At 50.9% G+C, this 21,611-nt stretch overlaps 1 protein-coding gene across 1 annotated transcript; it reads right to left on the bottom strand.

Annotated features, from left to right (window-relative positions):
- Positions 1–6,148: 6,148 nt before the first annotated feature.
- LOC120399668 (interleukin-1 beta-like) lies at positions 6,149–11,378 on the bottom strand. The gene is made up of 7 exons (XM_039528132.1): positions 11,311–11,378; positions 10,606–10,673; positions 10,262–10,310; positions 9,365–9,575; positions 8,176–8,346; positions 7,570–7,715; positions 6,149–6,935 (listed from the first exon to the last, which is right to left on the bottom strand). Exons 2-7 carry the CDS (start codon positions 10,650–10,652, stop codon positions 6,723–6,725), a joined length of 837 nt encoding a protein of 278 aa, XP_039384066.1. The 5' UTR covers positions 10,653–10,673; positions 11,311–11,378; the 3' UTR covers positions 6,149–6,722.
- Positions 11,379–21,611: the final 10,233 nt, after the last annotated feature.

Here is a 21,611-nt window from a genome sequence, read left to right as displayed (position 1 = left end):
GTGACGTCTTCTGCTGAGGCACAATGGGAGACCTGCCTGGATTTTCCCAGAATGCACTGGTACTTATACACAACAGAGTCAGGCAGTGTGAGTTCAGCGTGCAGGTGCTGGTGACCTGTGCTATAGTGGAGGTCAGATGAGATCACCCTTCTGGCCTTAACCTCTCTGACTCTGAGCGAGGTCAGTGTGTATGCACAATCTCGGTGACACTGGGCTGTGTTGTGAGAAAAGCTGTTGCATAGACACAAAAGTGTATTGCAGGGGAAGGCGGCAAGTGAGCTGATTTTCAGTGGCACTCACACTGCCCGGGTCCTGACCACCGTCTGGGAGGGCTCTGCATTTTAATCTAATTTTAAATGAAGCTTCTTAAACATTTTTAAAACCTTATTATGAGCACCTTGATTATGTTTGTGCTTTGTCAGACCTAGAACACTGTGATGGATACGTCCCCTAGTAAAGGCTGGACCTGGCAGCAGTGCTCACTCATCTGAGAAAGAAAAAGGTCAAAGTACTCACCAGGCAGGTAGAACTTGAAGCTTTACATACAACAATAGTTTAGTTCTATATTATAGACTTATAGAAAGAGGCCTTCTAAAAACGTTAAAATGTATTACTGGCATGTGGAACCTTAAATCAGAGTGAATACATGAAAACTCGGCACAGCACTTCTGAAAGGTTGCCAATCCCTGGTGTATTTTAACAGAATTACTGTCAGAATTGGGGGGTGTTCCAAGAACGTCAGTGTTTGAAACTGTATAAACTTACCTAGGGAGAGATCCCTGGTAAGTTTCACCTCGCAGATAAAGGCAGAACATCCCATGGCTGGGACATGAAGGTAGAAAAATTCAAATTGGAACTAAGGTGCCATTTTTTTTAGAAGAATGAGGGTGACTGGCCCCGGGAACAAACTACCAAGGGAAGGGAGTTCAGATAGTGGATGGCTTTTTAATCTAGCAGAAAAAGACATAATGAGATCCCAGGGCTCAAAGTTGAAGCTAGACAAATTCAGACTAGAAACAAGGCACAGATTTGTAATTAACCACTGGCCTGGATGTGGTGAATTCACTGTCCTGTGATGTCTTCAAAGACTGGAAGCCAGCTCTAACTACAGCTCATTTGTCTGGCTGCAGAAATCACTGGGCGAGGTTCTCGGGCCTGGGTTACTCAGAGAGTCAGACAACAATGGCCCCTTCTGGCCCAGGCCATATTCCCATTTACACTAGGGCTGCGTAAAAAGGCCTGAGTGCAAACGAGCATAATGAGTTTATAGCTATTCTTCAGGAGCATGGATGGAACGATCTGTTCGGAATAATATTCCCTGCGCTGTTGGGCAATTCCGTTCCCTGAAAAGCCAGCGTGCCAGTACCCATGGAGCAATCCGCCTCGGGAAATTCTCAGGTGGATGCGTCCGGTCAGGTGCTGAGCGACACAAAAGGACGCCAAGGGCCTTTCCCGGCTAAGCAAACTAAGCAAAATCCCCGGGCACAACCAGCTCCGCAGCTCAGTAGTTGGTGCATATAACAGGCAGCAGTGGAGATGGGCTCACCTCCCAGCGTGACCACTCAGCTCTGTATGGGCAAGTCACTCCTCCCCACGCCCCCTGTTGTCTCTTTACACTCTATGTTCTCCCAACTATCCCTTGCTATTTGTCTGTACAGCACCTAGCACAATGGGACTGCAATCTTCAGCAGCATCGTATTTGGGCTCTTGGCCAAAATAACACACCCCAGCTGGCCCCTCCTCTCTCGTATACCAGCTGCATGCCACACACCATTGACACCTGGTTTACACGGGTGTAAGCGACAGCAGGTCCGGGCCCAACAGAGTTAAAAAGCAATAAGCTTCCACATGTCAAGGGAATCCACAGGCGTTATTAGCATCTCAGACCCCAGAGGTCGTCTACTCCAGTGCCTGCACTCAAGGCAGGACCAAGTATGATCATGTATGACCACACTGAGAGGATGGGTTTCTAGCTCCCTCTAGTGTAGAAGAGGTTTATGATTCTGCTACTGCTCTCAGCTAAAGTTCATAGATGACCTTAAACACATAGTTTTAACATAGCACGGGCTTGTATTTTTATCACTGAAAGTCCCCATAGCAGCACCACCTACCCAGTCTGGCTTTGGACTTGCTTCTGCCTCAGTTTCTCCTTCTTAGGCACCCCAATAACTTCAGCCTGTATTGAGCCACACCCCTGCTTGGGGGTGCTGGGTTGATTAACCAAGTTCACCAGGAAATACAAGCATGTCCCATCCCACTCCCCCAGCCTTCCTAATGGGCTCCCACCCCTTGGTGCATGGTGCCTACCTGTCCCTGCTGAGGCTTCACGTTCTCCACGCTCCAGACTTCCTAGCTGGCTCCTGCACCCCCAGGTCCTCAGCCAGGGAGCTCCAGACAGTCTCTGTAGCGTAGCACAGCTTATGCAGCCCTCCTGCTCCTTTGTGTCCCTGCCTGCTCTTTGTTGAGCAGCAACTCCCAGGGCTTCCTGCCTAGAGTCTCCCTGCTCTCCAAAGGCTTCACCAGTCCACCCCCGGCCTGATTTTCATCACAGGACCTGCCTGGACCCACCTGCCCTTAAAGGGCTAGACACCCTGTGACAGGCCTGGGTGCAGAGCCTCTCACTGTTGGGGGTGGGTGGGAAGTCCCCTGAGCTGGCCTCTCTGCACACTTCTTGCGTGTGTGGTTCAGGTAGGGGGCAGGTCTGGGAGCATAGCCAGGTTTCTAGAGCTAGCTCCCCCTTTGGGGATCTCTCGAGCCGTGTTCCAGGTGGCTGCCCAAGAGCTGCAGTACGGGTTCCTCCCCAGCACATGATGCAACCAGCATAGAGCCCTCGGTCCACTGATTGTCGGAGGGAGGGTGCTGGAGCTGACGTGGCGGAGGGGGGTGTAATCTTTTAGATGGCTGCCCTTGAATTCGAGTGATGCGGGGGAGGAGGAGTGCCCCATCTAATTGCCAGCAACAGGAACATAATGCTTGAAGCGAAGCCAGGCTGAGGTGGCAGGGGAGAGGCTGTGAGATGGAGGGGAAATGAATGGACCCAGTTCTGCTTCTAGCAGGAAAAAGGTCAGGCCTGAGAACATTGTGACGTTACACTCCATATTCTTTATGGCAACATGCTTATGAGATGGATATGACAGAACTGAGATGTACTTTATTCAAGACGGCTCATGTGAGGTATCATCGGAAAGCTTCTGATGTATTGAATGTGATTATCCAATTTGTATGTATTCCTGTATCTGAAGTTAGGAATATTGACTATGTATCTGTATTTCAAATGGGTTACTTTGGGTGTCACCCCCAACTAGCCCTTCAGGTACAACAGTGAGAAAGCCAGACAGTGCTTAATGGCCCATTAGCACAGACAATGGTCTGTAAAAGAGCTCAGTCTTCAGCCTACGTGCAATGGCTGCCACAGCCCTGCAGGGACATGGGCCTGAGTCACCTGGTACTGGATACTCCTCCTCCCCTTTTGGAATGTCAGTGTTTTTCCACTGGAAGACAAAGGGTTCCTGCCTTACACAAAAGCTATATAAGGCAGGGGAGTGACATCATCATGACTCTCCTCTGCCTCCCCACCCAAAGAGACACTGAAAAACACCTGGAAGGAAGAACTGAACTGGGGGGAGAAGGGTTGAGCCCAAGCTGGAAGGGCGTCTAGCTTGTGAGTAATAATATCCGAGGTCTCAGGCTGCAGACCAGAGCAGCTGCCTTTTAAGACTTTCTGCAATCTGCCTGTAACAATATCTAGGGTGAGAAATTACTGAACCAATTTCTTTAGTGACACAAGCTTAGTTTGCGTGTTTTGTTTTATTTGCTTAGTAATCTGCTTTGTTCCGTTTGCTGTTCCTTTCACCACCTTTTGTCGTTAATAAATTTGTTTCTTGTTTATCGTCTAACCCCATTTGTGCGATTCATAATTGGAGGTTGGAGGGGGTGGGGGGAAGAGACTGTGCATTCCTTCTACCACATAGAGGGAGGAGGCGGATTTCACACTATACCTTTGGGTCTGCACTCCCACGGAGGTGGACACCTGAGTGCTGGGGCAAGTCCTTTAAGCCGAGTCTTCCCAGAGCTGATTTCAGTGTGCCTGTGTGTGCGCCGGAGGAGGCTTAATAGCCTGGCTCAGCAAGCCAGGTAAAAAGGTGCCCAGGCTGGCAGAACAGGCAGGCTCAGTGGTATTCCAGCACATCAGGTGGCATCTTAAAGGGGGGCAACCCGCCACAAACATGCTTATCACTTGGGCTAATCATGCAATGTCCTCCCCCCAGCTCATCACTGGGGACCAAACTGGAGACAAGCAATGCCAAAAGCACATGCTTTTAGCACTGGAACTAAAGGAGTAGCTTCATTAGCTCCCTGTAGTAGTAGGCTATTATTTTCTTTGTGCACCAGTCACTCCGCAGTGACATAGGGTACTTAGCCAGCGCCTGACACGCAGGTATCCCCTTTTGGTTAGTGAATCATTCAGGAATTGATACTGATTTCTACAAATTGATTTGAGATGCATCAGTATCATTTGGACAGATGATTTTCAGCTCTTGGCGAGTGGCTGTTTATCCAAATCACATGGAATTGTTTCTACACCCTGGTTGGATGACTGAACCTTTTGAAACAGAAAAGTAACAAATAGCCAATTGTCACAGAGTCCTCGGGCGATGCTTTGGAACTGCTCCCCACAAAGCCAGTCAGGACTTTGGGGAGCCTCCTCTCCCTTGAAGCAGACTGTCTTCAGGGCAAGAAGCTCACACGGCTTCACCTCCTGGGTCTCTCCTTCGAGCATTCAGCATCCTCTGCCCCTCCATGCGTTTCCCACAGTGAGTCCGCCCAGGCGGGGTCCTGGGGAAGCCAGAGGGTCCTGCACCCCCACTTCACAGTCAGACGTGACTCTCAGCCAGCCAGTAAAACAGAGTTTTATTAGATGACAGGAACATGGTCTAAAACAGAGCTTGTAGGTACAGAGAACCGGACCCCTCAGCCGGATCCATTCTGGGGCCTGGCGAGCCAGACAACCCCATCTGCCCTCACTCCCCGTCCCCAGCCAGATTCAAACTGAAACCCTCTCCAGCCCCTCCTTTCTGGCCTTTGTCTCTTTCCCGGGCCAGGAGGTCACCTGATCTCTTTGTTCATCTTTAGCCATCCCCTTGCAGCGGGGAAGACCCCCAACCATTTGTTGCCAGGATACAGAGTGTGGCCATTTATGCACACTGGAGACTTAAGAAATGCATAGGGGAAACTGAGGCACCCACACAATATTCAGAGGAAACATTAAGAACAGTCCCACTTCATCACACCAATAATGAATTTTTCAGTAGGGATTTTTGGCTGTGGAATCATCTGTGCTAAAATTCCCCAAAATTCACCTTCCAGGAGCATTTTGACAGCTGTCCAAACACTCACAATTAGCAAATGCTAGAACCCCATGAAATGTGGCAAATCCTTCATTCGGCACATTGGGTTGTATTAGTAGGAGCATTGCCAGCCTATCGAGGGAAATTATTATTCCCCTCTATTCGGCATTGGTGAGGCCACACCTGGAGTATTGCGTCCAGTTTTGGCCCCCACACTATGGAAGGGATGTGGACAAATTGGAGAGAGTCCAGCGGAGGTCAATGAAAATGATCAGGGGGCTGGGGCACATGACTTACAAGGAGAGGCTGAGGGAACTGGGGTTATTTAGTCTGCAGAAGAGAAGAGTGAGGGGGGATTTGATAGCTGCCTTCAACTACCTGAACGGGGGGATCCAAAGAGGAGGGAGCTCGGCTGTTCTCAGTGGTGGCAGATGACAGAACAAGGAGCAATGGTCTCAAGTTGCAGTGGGGGAGGTTTAGGCTGGATATTAGGAAACACTATTTCACTAAGAGGGAGGTAAAGCACTGGAATGGGTTCCCTAGGGAGGTGGTGGAATCTCCTTCCTTAGAGGTTTTTAAGGTCAGGCTTGACAAAGCCCTGGCTGGGATGATTTAGCTGGGGTTGGTCCTGCTTTGAGCAGGGGGTTGGACTAGATACCTCCTGAGGTCCCTTCCAACCTTAACATTCTATGATTCAATGAAAATAGCTGGTAATCTGGATTTTCTTTGACTTCCGGTCCAATCCAATTTGTTGACTGCCATGCACTCAGGCAACAGGAGTTACAAGCAGAACAATGTGATCAGTAGTACAGGTTTGTTTATTAAAAATCAGCCCAGCAATATTAAATTAGTCAATAAATAAATTCCAAAAATACCTTCATATATAATTAACATGTTAACAGACGTTACCAACAGTGAAATAGAGCAACTTAATCTTGTATTGAAACAACAACACAATAGCATTTTTACAGAAAAAAAAAATCATGCAGCATGATGATGGCCATTCCTCTGTCTCTAATATTTATATTATTTAATGTATGTGTATATTAGTCTGACAGCAAAACGACTGAAGCTGTGGAAGGTGGGAGAGAAGAGACAGCCGCCAAGATAAGCCTCTAATAAAGAGGGCTCTAATATAGAGCTCCCATGCCAGTAAGAGGTTAATTCTAGATGCTGGGGCCACTGGTCCAGGCTCTAGGATAGGACAGGGCACAAAGCAAACAGAAAGACACAGTACATACATGTTAGAGACGTGTTACAATCACGTCTCTGAGCCGTGAGCCAGGGCTCACTCATAAATACAACTGTTCCCCATGTACTTAGTACATACAAAGATTCTGCTGAAACCAGTAACTGCCGGTTTGGGATGAGCACTCAGTGCTTGGACTGGCTGAGGAAGTAGTTGGTGATGAACACTTCCCCGGGCCGGTTGGTGACGCCGACAGGCTGGTTGTTCTTGGGGGAAGTGCAAATGTACCAGCCGTGGTGGGCGGCCGACTCGAACTGGGCCGTGCTCTCGTTTTCCACCTTGTAGAAGATGAAGCGCTCCAGCTCGGCTCCATCGACGTCCTTCAGGATATCGGCCTCCTGTGGCACAAAGGGAGGCCCGGTTAGAAAGAAAGGCCAGAGGAGAGAGCTATGCCAGGCCTCTCTTTTTAACCGGATCTAGCAGGAAGAGCTCTCCTGGTTCCCACTCCAGTGCTCTACCCATTGCCAGGGGAGGAGGAGTGGGCAGGGAGCTCTGGGGCTGGGATCCGCAGATATCCAGTGCTGCTGGAGGCTGGGAATGTTCCCCAAACAGCCTGGGATTCTGCTAGTTCTCGCCCGGGGGAAGGGAGCCGTGGAAGCAATGGGTTTGGGTGCTGGGTGATCCCACAGCCTGTGGGGGCCTAATCAGAGCCAGGGTGAGTCCCGGTCCGATCTGCTGCAGGAGCTAGAATTGAGCCCAGCTCGTGCATCATCCACAGAATGATTTACTAAGCTTTAGCTTTATCGCTGGGGCTGGCGCATGAGGCAGATGGATCCCCGCTCAGCTCGTAGGGCCCAGCGGTGGTTTATAGGGCTGGCAACTTTGCTGTGGCTCTGCCGTGACAGAAAGAGGATGCCACAAGCCCTCCTCCGAGCAGAGATCCACTTTACTTCCTGAGCAGGTGGCTCTTGGTTTCTCAGAAAGCGAGTGGCGAGACAGATGCCAGAGCCCGGAAACTCCCAGCCCCCTTACCTCCAGCTGCAGCACTGGTTGCTGGCCATTGTGCACACAGGACAGGTAGAGACTTCTCCCCTTGATGCCCAGAGCGACTGGAAACCTCATGGAGCCCTGGTTGCTTGTGCCACTTTTTGGTCTATAGAAAGCCATGTTTAACTTCACTGCAAGATGGGGGAAAATACGGAATCAGCAATGGCACAGAGAACGGCCGTCTGCATTCGGCGGGGAGAGATGCAGCCAGCTCTGGGAGCTAACTAGGGGAGCCACTTCGCAGGCTGCCTTGCCACAGGCTCAGAATGTCCCGGGCCAAAGCCATGCAGCGTGTGCGCCCCCGGGGTTCCCCTGGCGACTCACTGGGGGCTTGGAACATACGAAAGGTCAGATTCTTCAATCCGGTGGCCTCAGGTGGAAATCAGGGACCGGAGTGCAGGATTCAGACCAGCTCCTTTGGCAGATGTGAGGAGCAAGGAGTTCAACATAGAGGAAGGACCCTCTCTTGGGATTGCTGGGGGCCCACCCTGGCCTTTAATAAGGGACTGGCATGGCATGGCTGTCTCTTTGGTTGGCCTAGCATTTTGGGTGAAGGTTTGAGCTAACATTTGGGCATCGTCCAGACCTTACCTTGGTGTTTGAGGTTGGGGCCTTGCAAATGCACAGCCACGAGCTGGGCAGGAGCCTCCAGCTTGAAGCACTTCTGGTCAGTGTCCCGTATTTCGTAGGAGATGGATCTGAAGTAACGGTAAATGGAATCCACTGTGTGGGTGACATTGTGCCTCTCAAATGAGATGGTCTCTGAAAACAAGAACAAGAACAAGTGCACAAGGGTTAATACCTATTCCCATTCTCTGAGCCCACACTCGCCTCTCCTGCACGTGGTCCCCAGAGTGAGTGCAAGGAACTGATCTGTGTGTTTGTGATTTAGTCAACACTGCCAAACTGTCTGTCATAGGCCCCATACAGGTAACAGCTAATGGGAATTCCCCCTTTTCCTTAGTGGCAGGGCCTGTGCTGTGGGGCCAGGGGTTGGAGTCCTGCTTTGCTTTTCAGTGCAGAGTTCCTGGCAGATGTGAATTTGCTGCAACACGCAGTTAAAGTATTTGCTCAGAGCCTGGGGACTGAAGAGCTGCCTGTGACCCACAGTGACAGGTGCCTTTTCCTGACTGGAGCAAAAGTGCATATTGGCCTCCCCTTTCCTATCCGAGGGACTTGACCTCTCACCCTTCCAGGAACCAGGTCTCATGCCCCTGGTGCTCCTGCTGGGATGCAGGAGGAATGAACTGGTAACAATCAGACTCTGCTGTTCTCACCTATCGATCCCAAAACACTTGATCATCAGCTCCATTGCACTGGGGGAGAAACTAAGGCTGAGCAAGGGGAATGCACTTGGACAGGTCCCGTGGTTAGGGCACTAGCCTAGACCTTGGCAGACCTGGGTTCAGTTCCCTGCTCTGCCACTGACTCCCTGTGTGACCATGGGCATGCCACTTCGTCCATCCATGCCTCAGTTTCTCCATGTGTAAAATGTGGAGAATAGCCCAGTCCCACAGGGTGCTGTGGGATAAAGGCATTAAATATTGTGAGGTGTTCAGGCTCAGGACCTCACCTAACTTGCATTGATTTCAATACCTTTGAGGATCTGGGCCTTAGACAATCTGGTGTCATGTAAATGCCTTTGGTAGCTCTGTAGGTCAAGACTTGCCCCCCAACACACAGACCTGGCATTAGCAGGGCTCCAAAGCCCTTTGTGTGTCCCCCTCAGCCCCAACCCTTGGATGGAGTCACTTAGCTCCAGGGATCCCCCAGGCCGTACCGAAGACGGTGTCCAAGATGCCCCTCAAATCATCATCCGTGAAGGGCCTCGCTTTCGATGCCTTTTTCATCTTCTCTATGGCGACCATCACCACCACAGACCTGCGGAAGACCTTGCAAGAGGTCTGCTCTGTGAACTGCAACTGGATGTCCACGTCGCAGGCTGAACAGCTCTGGGACAGGGAGCAGGGGCTCGGGCTTTGGTTGGAGCTCTGTGGGCAAGGAAAAGACCGTGAAACAAGCTGCTGCCCCACCCTCCTGAAAGAGCTACTTTAGCCCCTGCAGCCACCAAGGCCGAGCCAGGGTCTTCCCGCTCCATGAGGCGGGCCAGTGGTAGGAATCTCCTCTCAGATCCACCCCAGGGTTCCTGTCAGTGCCTGTTCTGTGCTGAGAGCACCCGTGGGCGACAACGCAACTCCACTGATGCCAATGGGCCATGAGCCACAGCTCCCCCTGCCAGCAAATGCCCTGCCCCTACTTTCCCCCCAGCAGGGGACAGGAGAAGCATCTGCCAGTGTCCCTCAAGGTGTCCTCTAGATTGACAGCTCCAGCGAGACTGGAGCAAACCATCCCCCAGCCACTTGCCACCTGCCTGGCCAGCACCACCACTGATTGCAAGCCAGCCTCCTTCGCTTTCTCCCAGAGGGTGGGGGCTGAACGATGAGGGGACGCTAACAGCGGGTAGCCAGACAGGCCCAGGGTGAATGCCAGCTGCTGCTGGACATGCTTTTGCTATAGCCCAGTTGTGAAGTTTCACTGGGCCAGACATTCCATGGCCCCTAGCTCCAAGGAGGACACTATCTCCCTATCACGTGGGACCTAACTGGGGCCTGACCTCTCTTTCACCAGGGTATAAAATCCTCAGGAAGGCCTGTTGGACTGAGAGGCTGCTCCTTACCTTCCCCAAGTAGGGGTGGCCGACTTCGTAGAACTGTTCATCGTTCACACTGTAAGCGAGGGACAAACAAACAAAGCCAGTTATTCCCCGGAGAAGAGATTCTACAGCAGTGACAGGTTCAGGGACGAGTGGCGAAGGCATTTACACTTATCATAAGCTAAGGAGACTGAACACTACAAAGATTTGCTGGCATTGCTATGCTGGTTTGGGCTGAAGATGGCCTTAAGCGATACCTAGGCCTCGTGCTGTTTCTTTGCATTGGGGTGAATTTCACCCTGAAACTCCAGCAAAAATCCCCAGCTCTGAGACCCTAGAACAGAGGGAGTCAGTAAATCCAAGGTTACCTGCAGAACTCCATCAACTCCTCCTGTACATCAGGAACGGCTGCCATGGCTTCTTCTCGCTGTGAAACCTGAGGGGGGAAAACCAAAGATGATCACCCTTGCACCCTGTGCACCTCCAGCCAGCCATGGAGAAAGAGAGATTGTCTCCTAACATACAGGCCACTGAAATTTGTCAGCCGTGTGTCCCCTTACGCCACTGCTGAATCTGCCCTTGTAGAAATAAAGCCAGGGAGCTGGTGGCAGAACACCTGGAAACAGGAATATTTGCTGTAACAGTAGGGTGATTTGGTATGTTTGCCCTTTTGATACTATGGTGAAAAGAGAAATAGATCTGTATCTAGGTGAGAACTTCTTGTGAAAGCAAGCAAGTCAGCTGGATCGCCCTGTAGATCAATTGATCGATCAAGGATTGATAGATATTGCATGCCAACTAGTCTTTCAAAGCAAATATTTGTCAGAGATGCCAAGCTCCCAGTGATTTCAGCGCAGCACCTCTGAGAATCAAGCTGTACCTGAGTTCAAAGCCCCAAATACAGTATGCACCACCTATTACAAAGCTTTTCTCAGACAGCATGCCCTGTACTCCTATATGCCTCCACTGCAGGCGAGGCTGCCTCGTAAAACAGCAATGCTGCTGCTCAGGAAGTCCCAACCCCAAGTGCCAGCTCGATATTGCCAGCTGCAAATGAACTCTGAGCACAATACCTGGGTGCTGCGTGCCGCCGGTCCTTCCTGCTGGAGCACTGTTCTCTGTCTCCTTCTCTCTGAGTGTCTCAGTGTCGATTGGTTCCTCATAGCTGGTGGAAGAGCATAATATAGAGGGCAGAAGAGGAAGAAGGCGTTGTTTAGCTGGGAAATTCCCCAGAGAAATGGAGACATAAAGATATTTTTGTAAATTTCACAAGTGGGTGAAGTACGTGAAAAAAGGAAACTCAGTGATCAATACTGAGAAACTAACCTGGCCTGCGAAGGAGACCCCCACAAAGGAGCATGCACGTGAAGGATGAAAGTCCTCCCACTGCACTTCAATTCCACAAGGTCTATGCCCCACAAATATCCCGCTTCAGCCGTTTGGACATATGTGGGACATAGATCTTCTGCTGTCTCTCCACCAGGGAGTGAATTCTGCCCCAAGTAATTTCACTGTGGCCCAGGCGAGCCCTCAAGTTTCCTCCCCGTCGCAAGCTCCTGGAGTCCCTTCCTTGCTAATGTTTCTATTCCCAGAGAGCAGGGCCGGTGCAACCATTTAGGCCACCTAGGCGGTCGCCTAGGACACTGGCATTTGGGGGGCTCCATTTTCTTCGGCAGCGACTGCGGCGGCCGGATCTTTGGCCGCCCCGGTCGCCGCCGGCATTTAGGTGGAGGGAGTTGGGGCAGGAGAGCGCAGGGAGGGCCGCCTGCAGCAAGTAAGGGGGGGCAGGGGGCGGCATGTAGGGGAACTCCCCACCCCCGCTCACCCCTGCCCCGCCTCCTCCCCGAGCACGTCGTGGCCGCTTCACTTCTCCCGCCTCCCAGGTTTGCGGCGCCTAAGCTGACTGACGCCACAAGCCTGGGAGGCGGGAGAAGTGAAGCAGCCATGGCGTGCTCGGGGTGCTCATGCTCGTGTGCGGAGCCGGGGTGAGCTGGGGCGAGGGGGGTGCCTCAGGGCGGGGGGGGGAGCTATGGTGGGGGGGGCCCCGGGGGGGGAGGGCGCAAGGTGGACGTTTCGCCTAGGGTGCGAAACATCCTTGCACCAGCACTGCCAGAGAGATGCACTGCCTCCCGTCTCTTCAGTCTGCCAGCATACCCGCCCATTGATCACTTAGGCTTGCTAGCTGAATCTCTCTGTAATCACTGCAGAAGATGCGGCTCTGCCTAGGACAAGATGTTTAACCCTGTTTGCCAGGAGGCCGGTGGAGCCTACACACCAGATCATGATTCCTAACAAAATTCACTGCTATAAATGTGAGGTCCAGTCCTGGGTGCAGCTGAGCGCCGGCAATTTTCATTAACTCCAGGAAGAACAGTGTGTATAGCTAGAGGAAGCTTTTTTTGGCAAAACCAAAAAAAAAAAAAAAAGTACATTAACCAAAAATGTACTTTTGGGGGCATCAATTCAGGTTGAGTCTGAGGAACAGTTTGGCATAAAAAAATGAGAACAAACATTTTGGAAATGTCAAAACTTTTCATTTAGGCAAAACAACCTGAGATGAATTATTTTGAAATGACGTTTTTTGAAAATTGTTTGGAGTGTTGCGCTAGTTGGGTTGGTCCCAGGATATGAGAGACGCAAGTGGCTGAAGTTATCTCTTTTACTGGGCCAACTTCTGCTGCTGAAAGTGACCCGTTCTGAGTTTACACAGAGCTCTTCTTCAGGTCTGGGAAAGACACCTAGACCGTCACAGCTAAATACAAAGGTGGCTCAGATAAGGATTTAACAGGCGTTGCAAGAGAACATTCAAGGTGAAGTGGGCAATCAATACCTCCAAAGTCTAGGAAAGAGGAGAGTTCCTGGGTTACAGATTGTTGAAATGAACCATAAATCCAGAGTCTTTATTCACGCCATGATTTTTGGAGCCTAGCAGAGTTAGGAATGTAACTTCCCCGGATCATCTTTTGAAGGTGTTGTGCATTTTGAAACTAAGTGTCAAATCAAAAATGACATTTTAAAATGGAAATATGTCAAAAATTTTGTTAGGATTTGAAATGTGTTTCAAAATGCTGATCCGAACAAACAGTCACCCGAACGACATTTCTCCAGTTTTTTGTCTTGGCGAGAAATGCCCCCCAAATTCAGATCCGGTTAGAAACAAACCAAATGTTCTTTTTTGGATTGTCTGTTTGGCCACTGAACTGAAAAAACAACTATTCGCTCAGCTCAAATTGCTAGCACTTGGCTCCATTCAGGATCAGGCTGTCTAATGTGCTGAAATGCTTGGGAGGTGGGAGAAGGACATTACCATGAAGAAAATTTAAGGCAAGGAAATGGGTGCAGAATAAATAATACTAATTAACATCCCCCCCCCCCGACTCTTATAGCGCAATTTTCATCAGTAGCCTTCAGGTATGTCTATGCTTCAATTAGACACCCAGCTGACTTGGGCTCACAGAGTGCAGGCTAAAGGACTGTTTAATTGCAGTGTAGATGTCTGGGCTTGGCCTGGAGCCCAGTTTCTAGGACTCTATGATCCTTGCTTTTTTCTGCACCCCCCCCCCCCCCCCGTCCTCCACTACAGCGTCAAAACTGGAGAAGCTCCGCCCCCTGCCACGGCCCCGTGGCCACAGAGGGGAATGAGAGCTCCCAGAGCCCTGAGGCCGTGGCAGGGAACGAAAGCTTCTGCGCTTCTGGGGCCGCAGCCACACTGGGGCGTCCCTCACCCCGCCTGCCTGCCTGGCGCTTCTGCCGGGTACCGGGGTCAGGGTGCTGGGGCTTCCCCTGCCCACCCTCTGGCTTCTGCCAGGGCTCCAGGCTTCCTCCACCCTGCAGTGGGTTTCTGCTCGGGCGCTCATTTTTCTGGGGCCCCCCAATGGGCCGGGCCTAGGCCCACAGGCCCCATCAGCCCATTGGCTAATCTGCCACAGGCTGGGGGCCTGGCCAGGGTAGGGTGGGGGAAGCAAGGGTCCCAGCTGCAGGGGGGGGGAACTGGTTGGAATGGAGGGCATCACAACTTTTGGCATTGGCTGGCAAAGAGCTGACCAGAGTGGGGCGGGGGGGCTGGCTGGGTATATGGCTCAGCCTACGAAAGCAAGGAAGCAAGGACCCTCTAGTAAGCTGCTGCCTCTCGTCTCTTCAGGAAGCAGCAGGGTGTGCCAGAGACCTTCCTCTGGCCACAGCAGCAAGCAGAAACTCTGGTGCTGATGTTAGTGGAAATCCGGTATTCCCAGGTTTCTGATTTTCACCAGAATCAATAGGGCTCTTCCCACTGCTCCCTCGAATATTCCCTGGCATTTGGGAATGGATCGGATGTGGGTTTTAGAAGTTGCCAAGCCACGGACAGAGAAAACAAACAGAGAAATGTCAGCTGGCTGGACATCAGTCCCAGTGATAATGAGAAAATCCCTGGAGACTGGGACCAGTTCTTGTGGCCGCACTTCAGAAAAGATGTTGACAAATTGCAAAAGGTTCAGTAAAGAGCCACGAAACTGAAATACCCAAAACACAGGGCCTGGTAGTAATGGGGGGCTTTAACTACCCAGACACCTGCTGGGAAAGTTATACGGCAAAACACAACATTTCCAATATGGAATGTATCAGGGACAACTTTTTGTTCCACAAAGTGGAGGAAGTAACCAGGGGGACAGACGTGATAGAGTTGATTCTGACTGACTGGGAGGAATTGGCAGGGAATCTGAAGGTGAAAGGCAGTCTGGGAGACAGCGATGATGAAATGATAGATTTAATGATTCTAAGGAAAGGAAGGAGCCAGAGCAGCAGAATAAGGATAACGGACTTCTAAAAAGCAGACTGACAAATTCAGAGGACTGGTAGGTAAAGTCCTGTGGGAAGAAAATCTAAAGGAAAAAGGAGTTCAGGAGACTTGGTAGTTCCTCAAAGAGACAACGTTAAAGGCACAACTGCGAACTATCCTGATGCAAAGGAAAGCTAGGAAGAACAGCCAGAGGCTTATATGGCTCCATGAGGAGCTCTTTAATGACCTGAAAATCAAAAAGGAATCCTACAAAAAGTGGAACCCTGGTCCAACTGCTAAGGAGGAGTAAAAAAGAACAGCACAAATGTGTAGGGACAAAATCAGATGAGTTACACCTGACCAGGGACATTAAAGACAATAAGAAGAGTTTCTCTACACACATCCATTAGAAGCAAGAGAAAGATGAAGGAAAATGTAGGTTCACTACTTAGCAGGGAAGGAGAGCTAATAACAGATGACATCAAGGAAGCTGAGGTGTGTAATGCTTATTTTGCTTCAGTCTTCACGAAAAAGGTTAATGGTGACCAGATACTCAACACAATCAATATTGACAACCAGGGGGAAGGAACATGAGCCCAAATAGGGAAAGAACAGGTTAACGAATATTTAGATAAGTTAAATGTATTCAAGTCAACAAGGCCTGGTGAAATTCAGACTAGAGTAGTTAAGGAAATAGCTGAAGCCATTTTGAAGCTATTAGCAATTTTCTTGAGAACTCCCGGAAGAGAGGAGAGGCCCCGGAAAACTGGAGAAGAGCAAACATAGTACCTATCTTTAAGAAGGGGAATGAGGAGTACCTGGGGAATTATAGACCAGTCAGTCTAATTTCAATACCTGGAAAGTTACTAGAGCAAATTATTAAAACAATCATTTTATAAGTATCTGCAGGAGAATAGGGGTATGAGGAATAGTCAGCATGGATTTGTCAAGAACAGTCATGCCAAACCAACGTAATTCCCTTCTTTGACAGAGTTAGTGATCTAGTGGCTGGGGGAAGTAGTAGATGTGATATAGCTTGATTTTTTAGTATGACTTTTGACACATTCTCATAAGCAACCTAGGGAAATGTGGTCCAGATGAATTTACTGTAAGGTGGGTGAACAACTGGTTGAAAGACCATACTCAAAGAGTGGATATCAATGGTTTGCTGTCAAATTGGGAGGGTGTATCAAATGGGGTCTCACAGGGGTCAGTCCTGGGTCTGGTACTAGTCAATATTTTCATTAATTACTTGGATAATGGAGTGGAAAGTAGACTTATAAATTTTGCAGACACCAAGCTGGGAAGGGTTGCAAGCACTTTGGAAGACAGGGATAGAACTCAAAAGGACCTTGACAAATTGGAGAATTGGTCTGAAATCAACTAGGTGAAACTCAATAAAGACAGTGCAAAGTACTTCAGTTAGGAAGGAAAAAAATCACATGTACAACTACAAACTGGGGAATAACTGGCTAGGTGGTCACATGGCTGGAGAAGATCTGGGGGGTTACGATGGATCACAAAGGGCACAGGACTCAGCAGTGTGATGCAGCTGCACAAAAGGCTAATATGATGCCAGTATGTGTTAACAGGACAGTGGCATGTAAGACACAAGAGGTCATTGTCCCACTCTGCTTGGCACAGGTGAGGCCCTAGCTGGAACGCGGTGTCCAGTTATGGGCACCACCATTTAGGAAGAATGTGGAGAAATGGGAAAGAGTCCAGAGGAGAGGAATCATTCTGTGTTATGTCAGACTCAAGAAGTGTAACGGTCCCTTCTAGGAATGAAAATATGGATTACATTAAGGCAGGGGTCGGCAACCTATGGCACGCGTGCCAAAGACGGCATGTGAGCCAATTTTTAATGGCACGCGGCTGCCTGCTGGGACTCTGCGTGCCATTAAAAATCCTTCCCGGCGTGGCAATCTGCGGGGTCCACAGTCCCGGGCTGGAGCACTGGGCCAAGTGCAGCAAGCTGCCGGCCCCTCTCCTGCCTTCTCCCCTCCCCTGGAGCCCTGCCGCTGCGCGCGCAGAGCTCTGGGAGCCGGGGCTGCGTGCTCCCGTGGGGCAGTGTTTGGCTCCGTGGGAGGGAAAGACGCTCCCCGCTCACCCGGAGCCCTGCCGCAGCGCACGCAGCGCTCTGAGGGGCAGGGCTGTGCACTCCCGTGGGGTAGTGTATCTGGCTCTGCTTGGAGCCTCAAAGTAAGGGGTCCGGGTCGGGGGGGGGGGGTGTGTGGATAAGGGGTGAGGGCAGTCAGGGGACAGAGAGCAGGGTGGGTTGGATAGGGGTGGGATCCCAGGGGTGGGGTGGCTAGGGGCGGGGTCTCTGGAGAGGGGAAGTCAGAGAGCAGGGTGGGGTGGATGAGGCATGGGAGTTCCAGGGTCTGTTAGGGGACAGGGGTGGATAGGGGTCAGGGCAGTCAGGGGACAGGGAGCAAGGAGGCTCCTGGGGGCAGTTAGGGTGCGGGGTCTCTGGAGGGGGTAGTCAGGGGGCAAGGACCTGGGGGGATTGGATGAGTCAGTAGTTCAGGGTGCGGGAGCTGTCAGGAGGCAGGGGTGTGGAGAGGGGTTGCGGCAGGCAGGGAGCAGGGGGAGGGTTGTATGGGTCGGGAGTTCTGGGGGTCCTGTCAGGGGGTGGGGAGCGGTTGGATGTGGCATGGGAGTCCCAGGAGTCTGCCTGGGGGTGGGGGGTGTGGATAAGGGTTGGGGAAGTCAGGGGACAGGTAGGGTGTATGGTCCTAGGGGGGCAGTCAGGGGACAAGGAGCAGGGAGGCTTAGATAGGGGATGGGGTTCTGGGGGGCAGTTACGGGCAGGGGTCCCAGGAGAGGGTAGTCAGGGGACAAGGAGCGAGGGGGTTGGAGGTTCTGAGGGGGGCAGTCACCCAGCCCTCTGCTCTGAGTCCTGACCCCCCCCACACCCCCCAAGGCCCCTGCCCTTGGCTCTGTACCTCCCTCATACACACCCAGACCTCTGCTTGACTTCTTCACCACCCCCCACGACCCCAGCTGTGACTCTGGAACCCCAACCCATACCCAGCCCCCCCTCTGCCCTGACACCTGCATCCCCCCACATCCTCAGCCTCCTCACATCCCCACCCTCACCCTGAGCACCAAATGGGAGCTCTTGCACCCCCCCCCCCACATTCCCACCTACACTCCTCGCATCATATGGGAGCTGCCCAGGTAAGTGCCCCACACCCAAACCTCCTGCCCCAACCCTGAACCCCCTCCTTCTTTCTAGCTCCTGGCCAGACCCTTCACCCCCAGCCCTGTGCTCAGTGCAGAGAGAGGAAGAGAATGGGCCAGAACCATTCTGTATGTGGGCAGGGCCGGGAGCCCAGACTGGCAGCGAGCTGAGTGGATCCGGCAATCAGGATCCCGGCTGGCAGGAGCCGGCGGATGGAACCCCTGAGCAGCAGCGGGCTGAGCCACTAAGCCCACTGCCGGTCTGGGGTCCCGGCTGCTGGACACTTGCCAGCCAGGGTCCCGGCCGCAGGCCGTGCTCAGCCCGCTGCCAGCCTAGGTGAACAGAACCCCAGACCAGCAGCGAGCTGAGTGGGCCGGGGGCGTAAGATCAACATTTTAATTTAATTTTAAATGAAGCTTCTTAAACATTTTGAGAACCTTGTTTATTTTACAATACAACACTAGTTTAGTTATATAATATATAGCCTTATAGAGAAAGACCTTCTAAAAAATATTAAAACGTATTACCAGCATGAGAAACCTTAAATTAGAGTGAATAAATGAAGACTCGGCACATCACTTCTGAAAGGTTGCCAACTCCTGCATTAAGGCATCATTTGCGTGAAAAGACTCCAAGCCATATCCTCTTCCTTTGGCTTTGTGGTTAAAACACTGGGCTGTGATGCCAGAGCTCTTACTTCTCAGTTCTTGGATTTACCCCAGACACACTGTCTGATGTGGGGCCAGGCTTCCCCTCCAGGACCCACAGCTGGGGCTGGAGCTTAAGAACAGCTCGGCTTCCACTTTGGCCTTTCACATGTGCAGCATTCTGAGCTCTATTGGAAACCGTGGCCATTTATTCTGGTGCTTGGAGGGGAGCTGAGCTCTTAATTGCCCAGTATCTCAGCTTGCCACCTTTCTCCCACCCTCGGTCTGGCTTGTCTTTTTAGACTGTAAGCTTGCTGGGGCAGGGACTGGCCCTCTCACTCTGTTTCACTCATGTTCTGATGATGTCTGTGCAGCACCTGGCACAAGGGGGTGGGTGGCTCATCTCCGTTAGACCCTCTGTGTGCTCCTGTAATACAAACCACACAGCTAACCCCAGATGCTCATTCATCATGAATGAGGCCACCCAAAATCACCAGATGGGCTTAAACAAATCCTGCAATCTGACAAGTAATTAAATCTGGGTTCTGTTTATATTTGAGCCGGTAGTGTCCAGCGTTTTCTGTAACCATTGTTGTTTTAAATGAAAGCTGACTGGGCTGGAAGTGAAATACATGATGAAATCAATGTCGCACAAATGATACTAAGGAAAACTAGTAGCCTGGAGGCTTTGTCTGCACTGGAAGATTTGATTCCCCCTTCCCCCACAATGGTGTAAGCGCTAGTGTGTTGGTGGAAGCACAGGTGGAAGAACTAGCGTAGACCAGGCGCAGACATTTTGGTCCCTACCTTCCCAACACAGAGAGAGTACTAGTGATTTCAGTGGGAGCTGCATCTTTGCACACCCCGGGCTCTGTGACCCAGTTCTACGGAGGCTGGGGAAAGTCAGCTCTGCGTAATGAGGAAGAAACTTTGCTGGCTGCATGCAATGAATCAGTGATTTCCCCATCCAGTTTGGCTCACTACCCACCCCCTTCTGTTTGCTGAACTGAAATGACTCATTGTGCAAAATTGGCAAACTGGGTTGTGATTGCTCAGCTTTTCTGGAATAACTAGGCTGGTAGACGCAGCAAAGAGCCGGGAACAAGGCCTGAGGCTTGAACCAAAGTCAGCAAAAGCCAGGCTACGAGCAGAAGGCAGACCTTGTCATGAAGCAGACGCTTGCCTATAAGTTCATTGTCCAGCACAGGAACTCAGAAAAAACACATTCACGTCTAAGAAGTATGAAGTATCAGAGGGGTAGCCATGTTAGTCTGGATCTGTAAAAAGTGACAAAGAGTCCTGTGGCACCTTATAGACTAACAGACGTATTGGAGCATAAGCTTTTGGGGGTGAATACCCACTTCGTCAGATGCATGTCTGCATCTGCGTCGTGCGTCTGATGAAGTGGGTATTCACCCACGAAAGCTTATGCTCCAATACGTCTGTTAGTCTATAAGGTGCCACAGGACACTAAGAAGTATGAGGTACTCATGTAAACACCTTCCAGAAGGCTAGCACAGGTACATCCCAACAGAGAGTCATGGCATAAACCCATTCCTTGGAGATGGTACAGGACCACACTGATCCCGCCCCAGACAAGGACAGGAGGACAGAATTTTGCACGGAGATGTTTTGTTTGAACCAGCAGGTACAAAGTGGAGGGTTGGTAACTAACCATGTCAGGAACGTGATACGTAACTTGTTTGTATCAATGTATAAAACAGAAATCATAGTGGGGCACCTTTGTCCAGCCGAGGAGTCAGCGGAAAGTTCCACCGCTGACTGAGCGGGTACCATTGTCGCGGGCATACATGTGGTAGCGTACCCATGACCACAGAGCCAGAGCGCTAGGACCATGTCTCATCGACAACTAACCTGGCCAAGTGCCTTCGCCACCGAACCACGTCTGTGGTCTTTCTGGGTAGTACATTCGAGGTCTGCTGGGCCAGCTACCTACGCAGAGCTGGGACGGCACACAGAGAGAACACACACATGCCCGCCGACTGACAACAGGAGAATTCAGGTAGGCGGGAATGACTCTAACTTGACTTATCTGAGGAATAAAAGTGATTTTATTCCAGAAAGGAGTATCTGCGGGGGAACTATTCCTGAAGAGCTATTGCAGAGTATACCAGTCTATTTCCCCATGTAGTCAAGGCCAGAATTTGTCTGGCTTCAGCTTCCATCCATTCCATCTTGTTCTGCCTTTTTTTTTTGCTACATTAAACAGCCCTCTGCTATCAGAAATCTTTCCCCGTGTGGACACTTACAGACTGTGATCAGGTCACCACTGAACCTTCCGAGGGGGGAAAGACAATAACAGCAACATGGATATGGCAGAAGTGCTAAATGACGTTTTTGTTTCAGTTTTCACCAAAAAGGTTAGTAGCAGTCAGACATCTACTATAGTGAACACCAGTGAAAATGAGGTAGGATCTGGGACTAAAACAGGGGAAGACCAAGTTAAAGATTATTAGGCCCTGGTCTACACTATGAGTTTAGGTCGAATTTAGCAGCTTTAGGTCGATTTAACCTTGCACCAGTCCACACAACCAAGCCTGTTTTGTCGACTTAAAGGGATCTTAAAATCGATTTTCTGTACTCCTCCCTGGCGAGGCGTTTAGTGCTAAAATCGACCTCACTGGGTCGAATTTGGGGTAGTGTGGACACAATTCAACGGTATTGGCCTCTGGGAGCTATCCCAGAGTGCTCCGTTGTGACCGCTCTGGACAGCACTCTCAACTCAGATGCATTGGCCAGGTAGACAGGAAAAGCCCCGGGAAC

This window comes from Mauremys reevesii, linkage group 2 (genome assembly GCF_016161935.1).
Source record: "Mauremys reevesii isolate NIE-2019 linkage group 2, ASM1616193v1, whole genome shotgun sequence".
Classification (NCBI taxonomy): domain Eukaryota; kingdom Metazoa; phylum Chordata; order Testudines; family Geoemydidae; genus Mauremys; species Mauremys reevesii.
Note: the sequence above shows the minus strand (reverse complement) of the source record. Positions and strands in the feature narration are given on the sequence as shown.

Bases quoted from the DNA above. Each gene is read 5' to 3' on its own strand.
- LOC120399668 (XM_039528132.1), bottom strand. From the start codon at position 10,652: ATGGCAGCCGTTCCTGATGTACAGGAGGAGTTGATGGAGTTCTGCAG. The intron at 7,716-8,175 runs GTAAGGTCTGGA...CCCATCTTGCAG, and splicing joins CCCCAACCTCAAACACCAAG to TGAAGTTAAACATGGCTTTC. The intron at 6,936-7,569 runs GTAAGGGGGCTG...TTTGTGCCACAG, and splicing joins AACCAGTGCTGCAGCTGGAG to GAGGCCGATATCCTGAAGGA.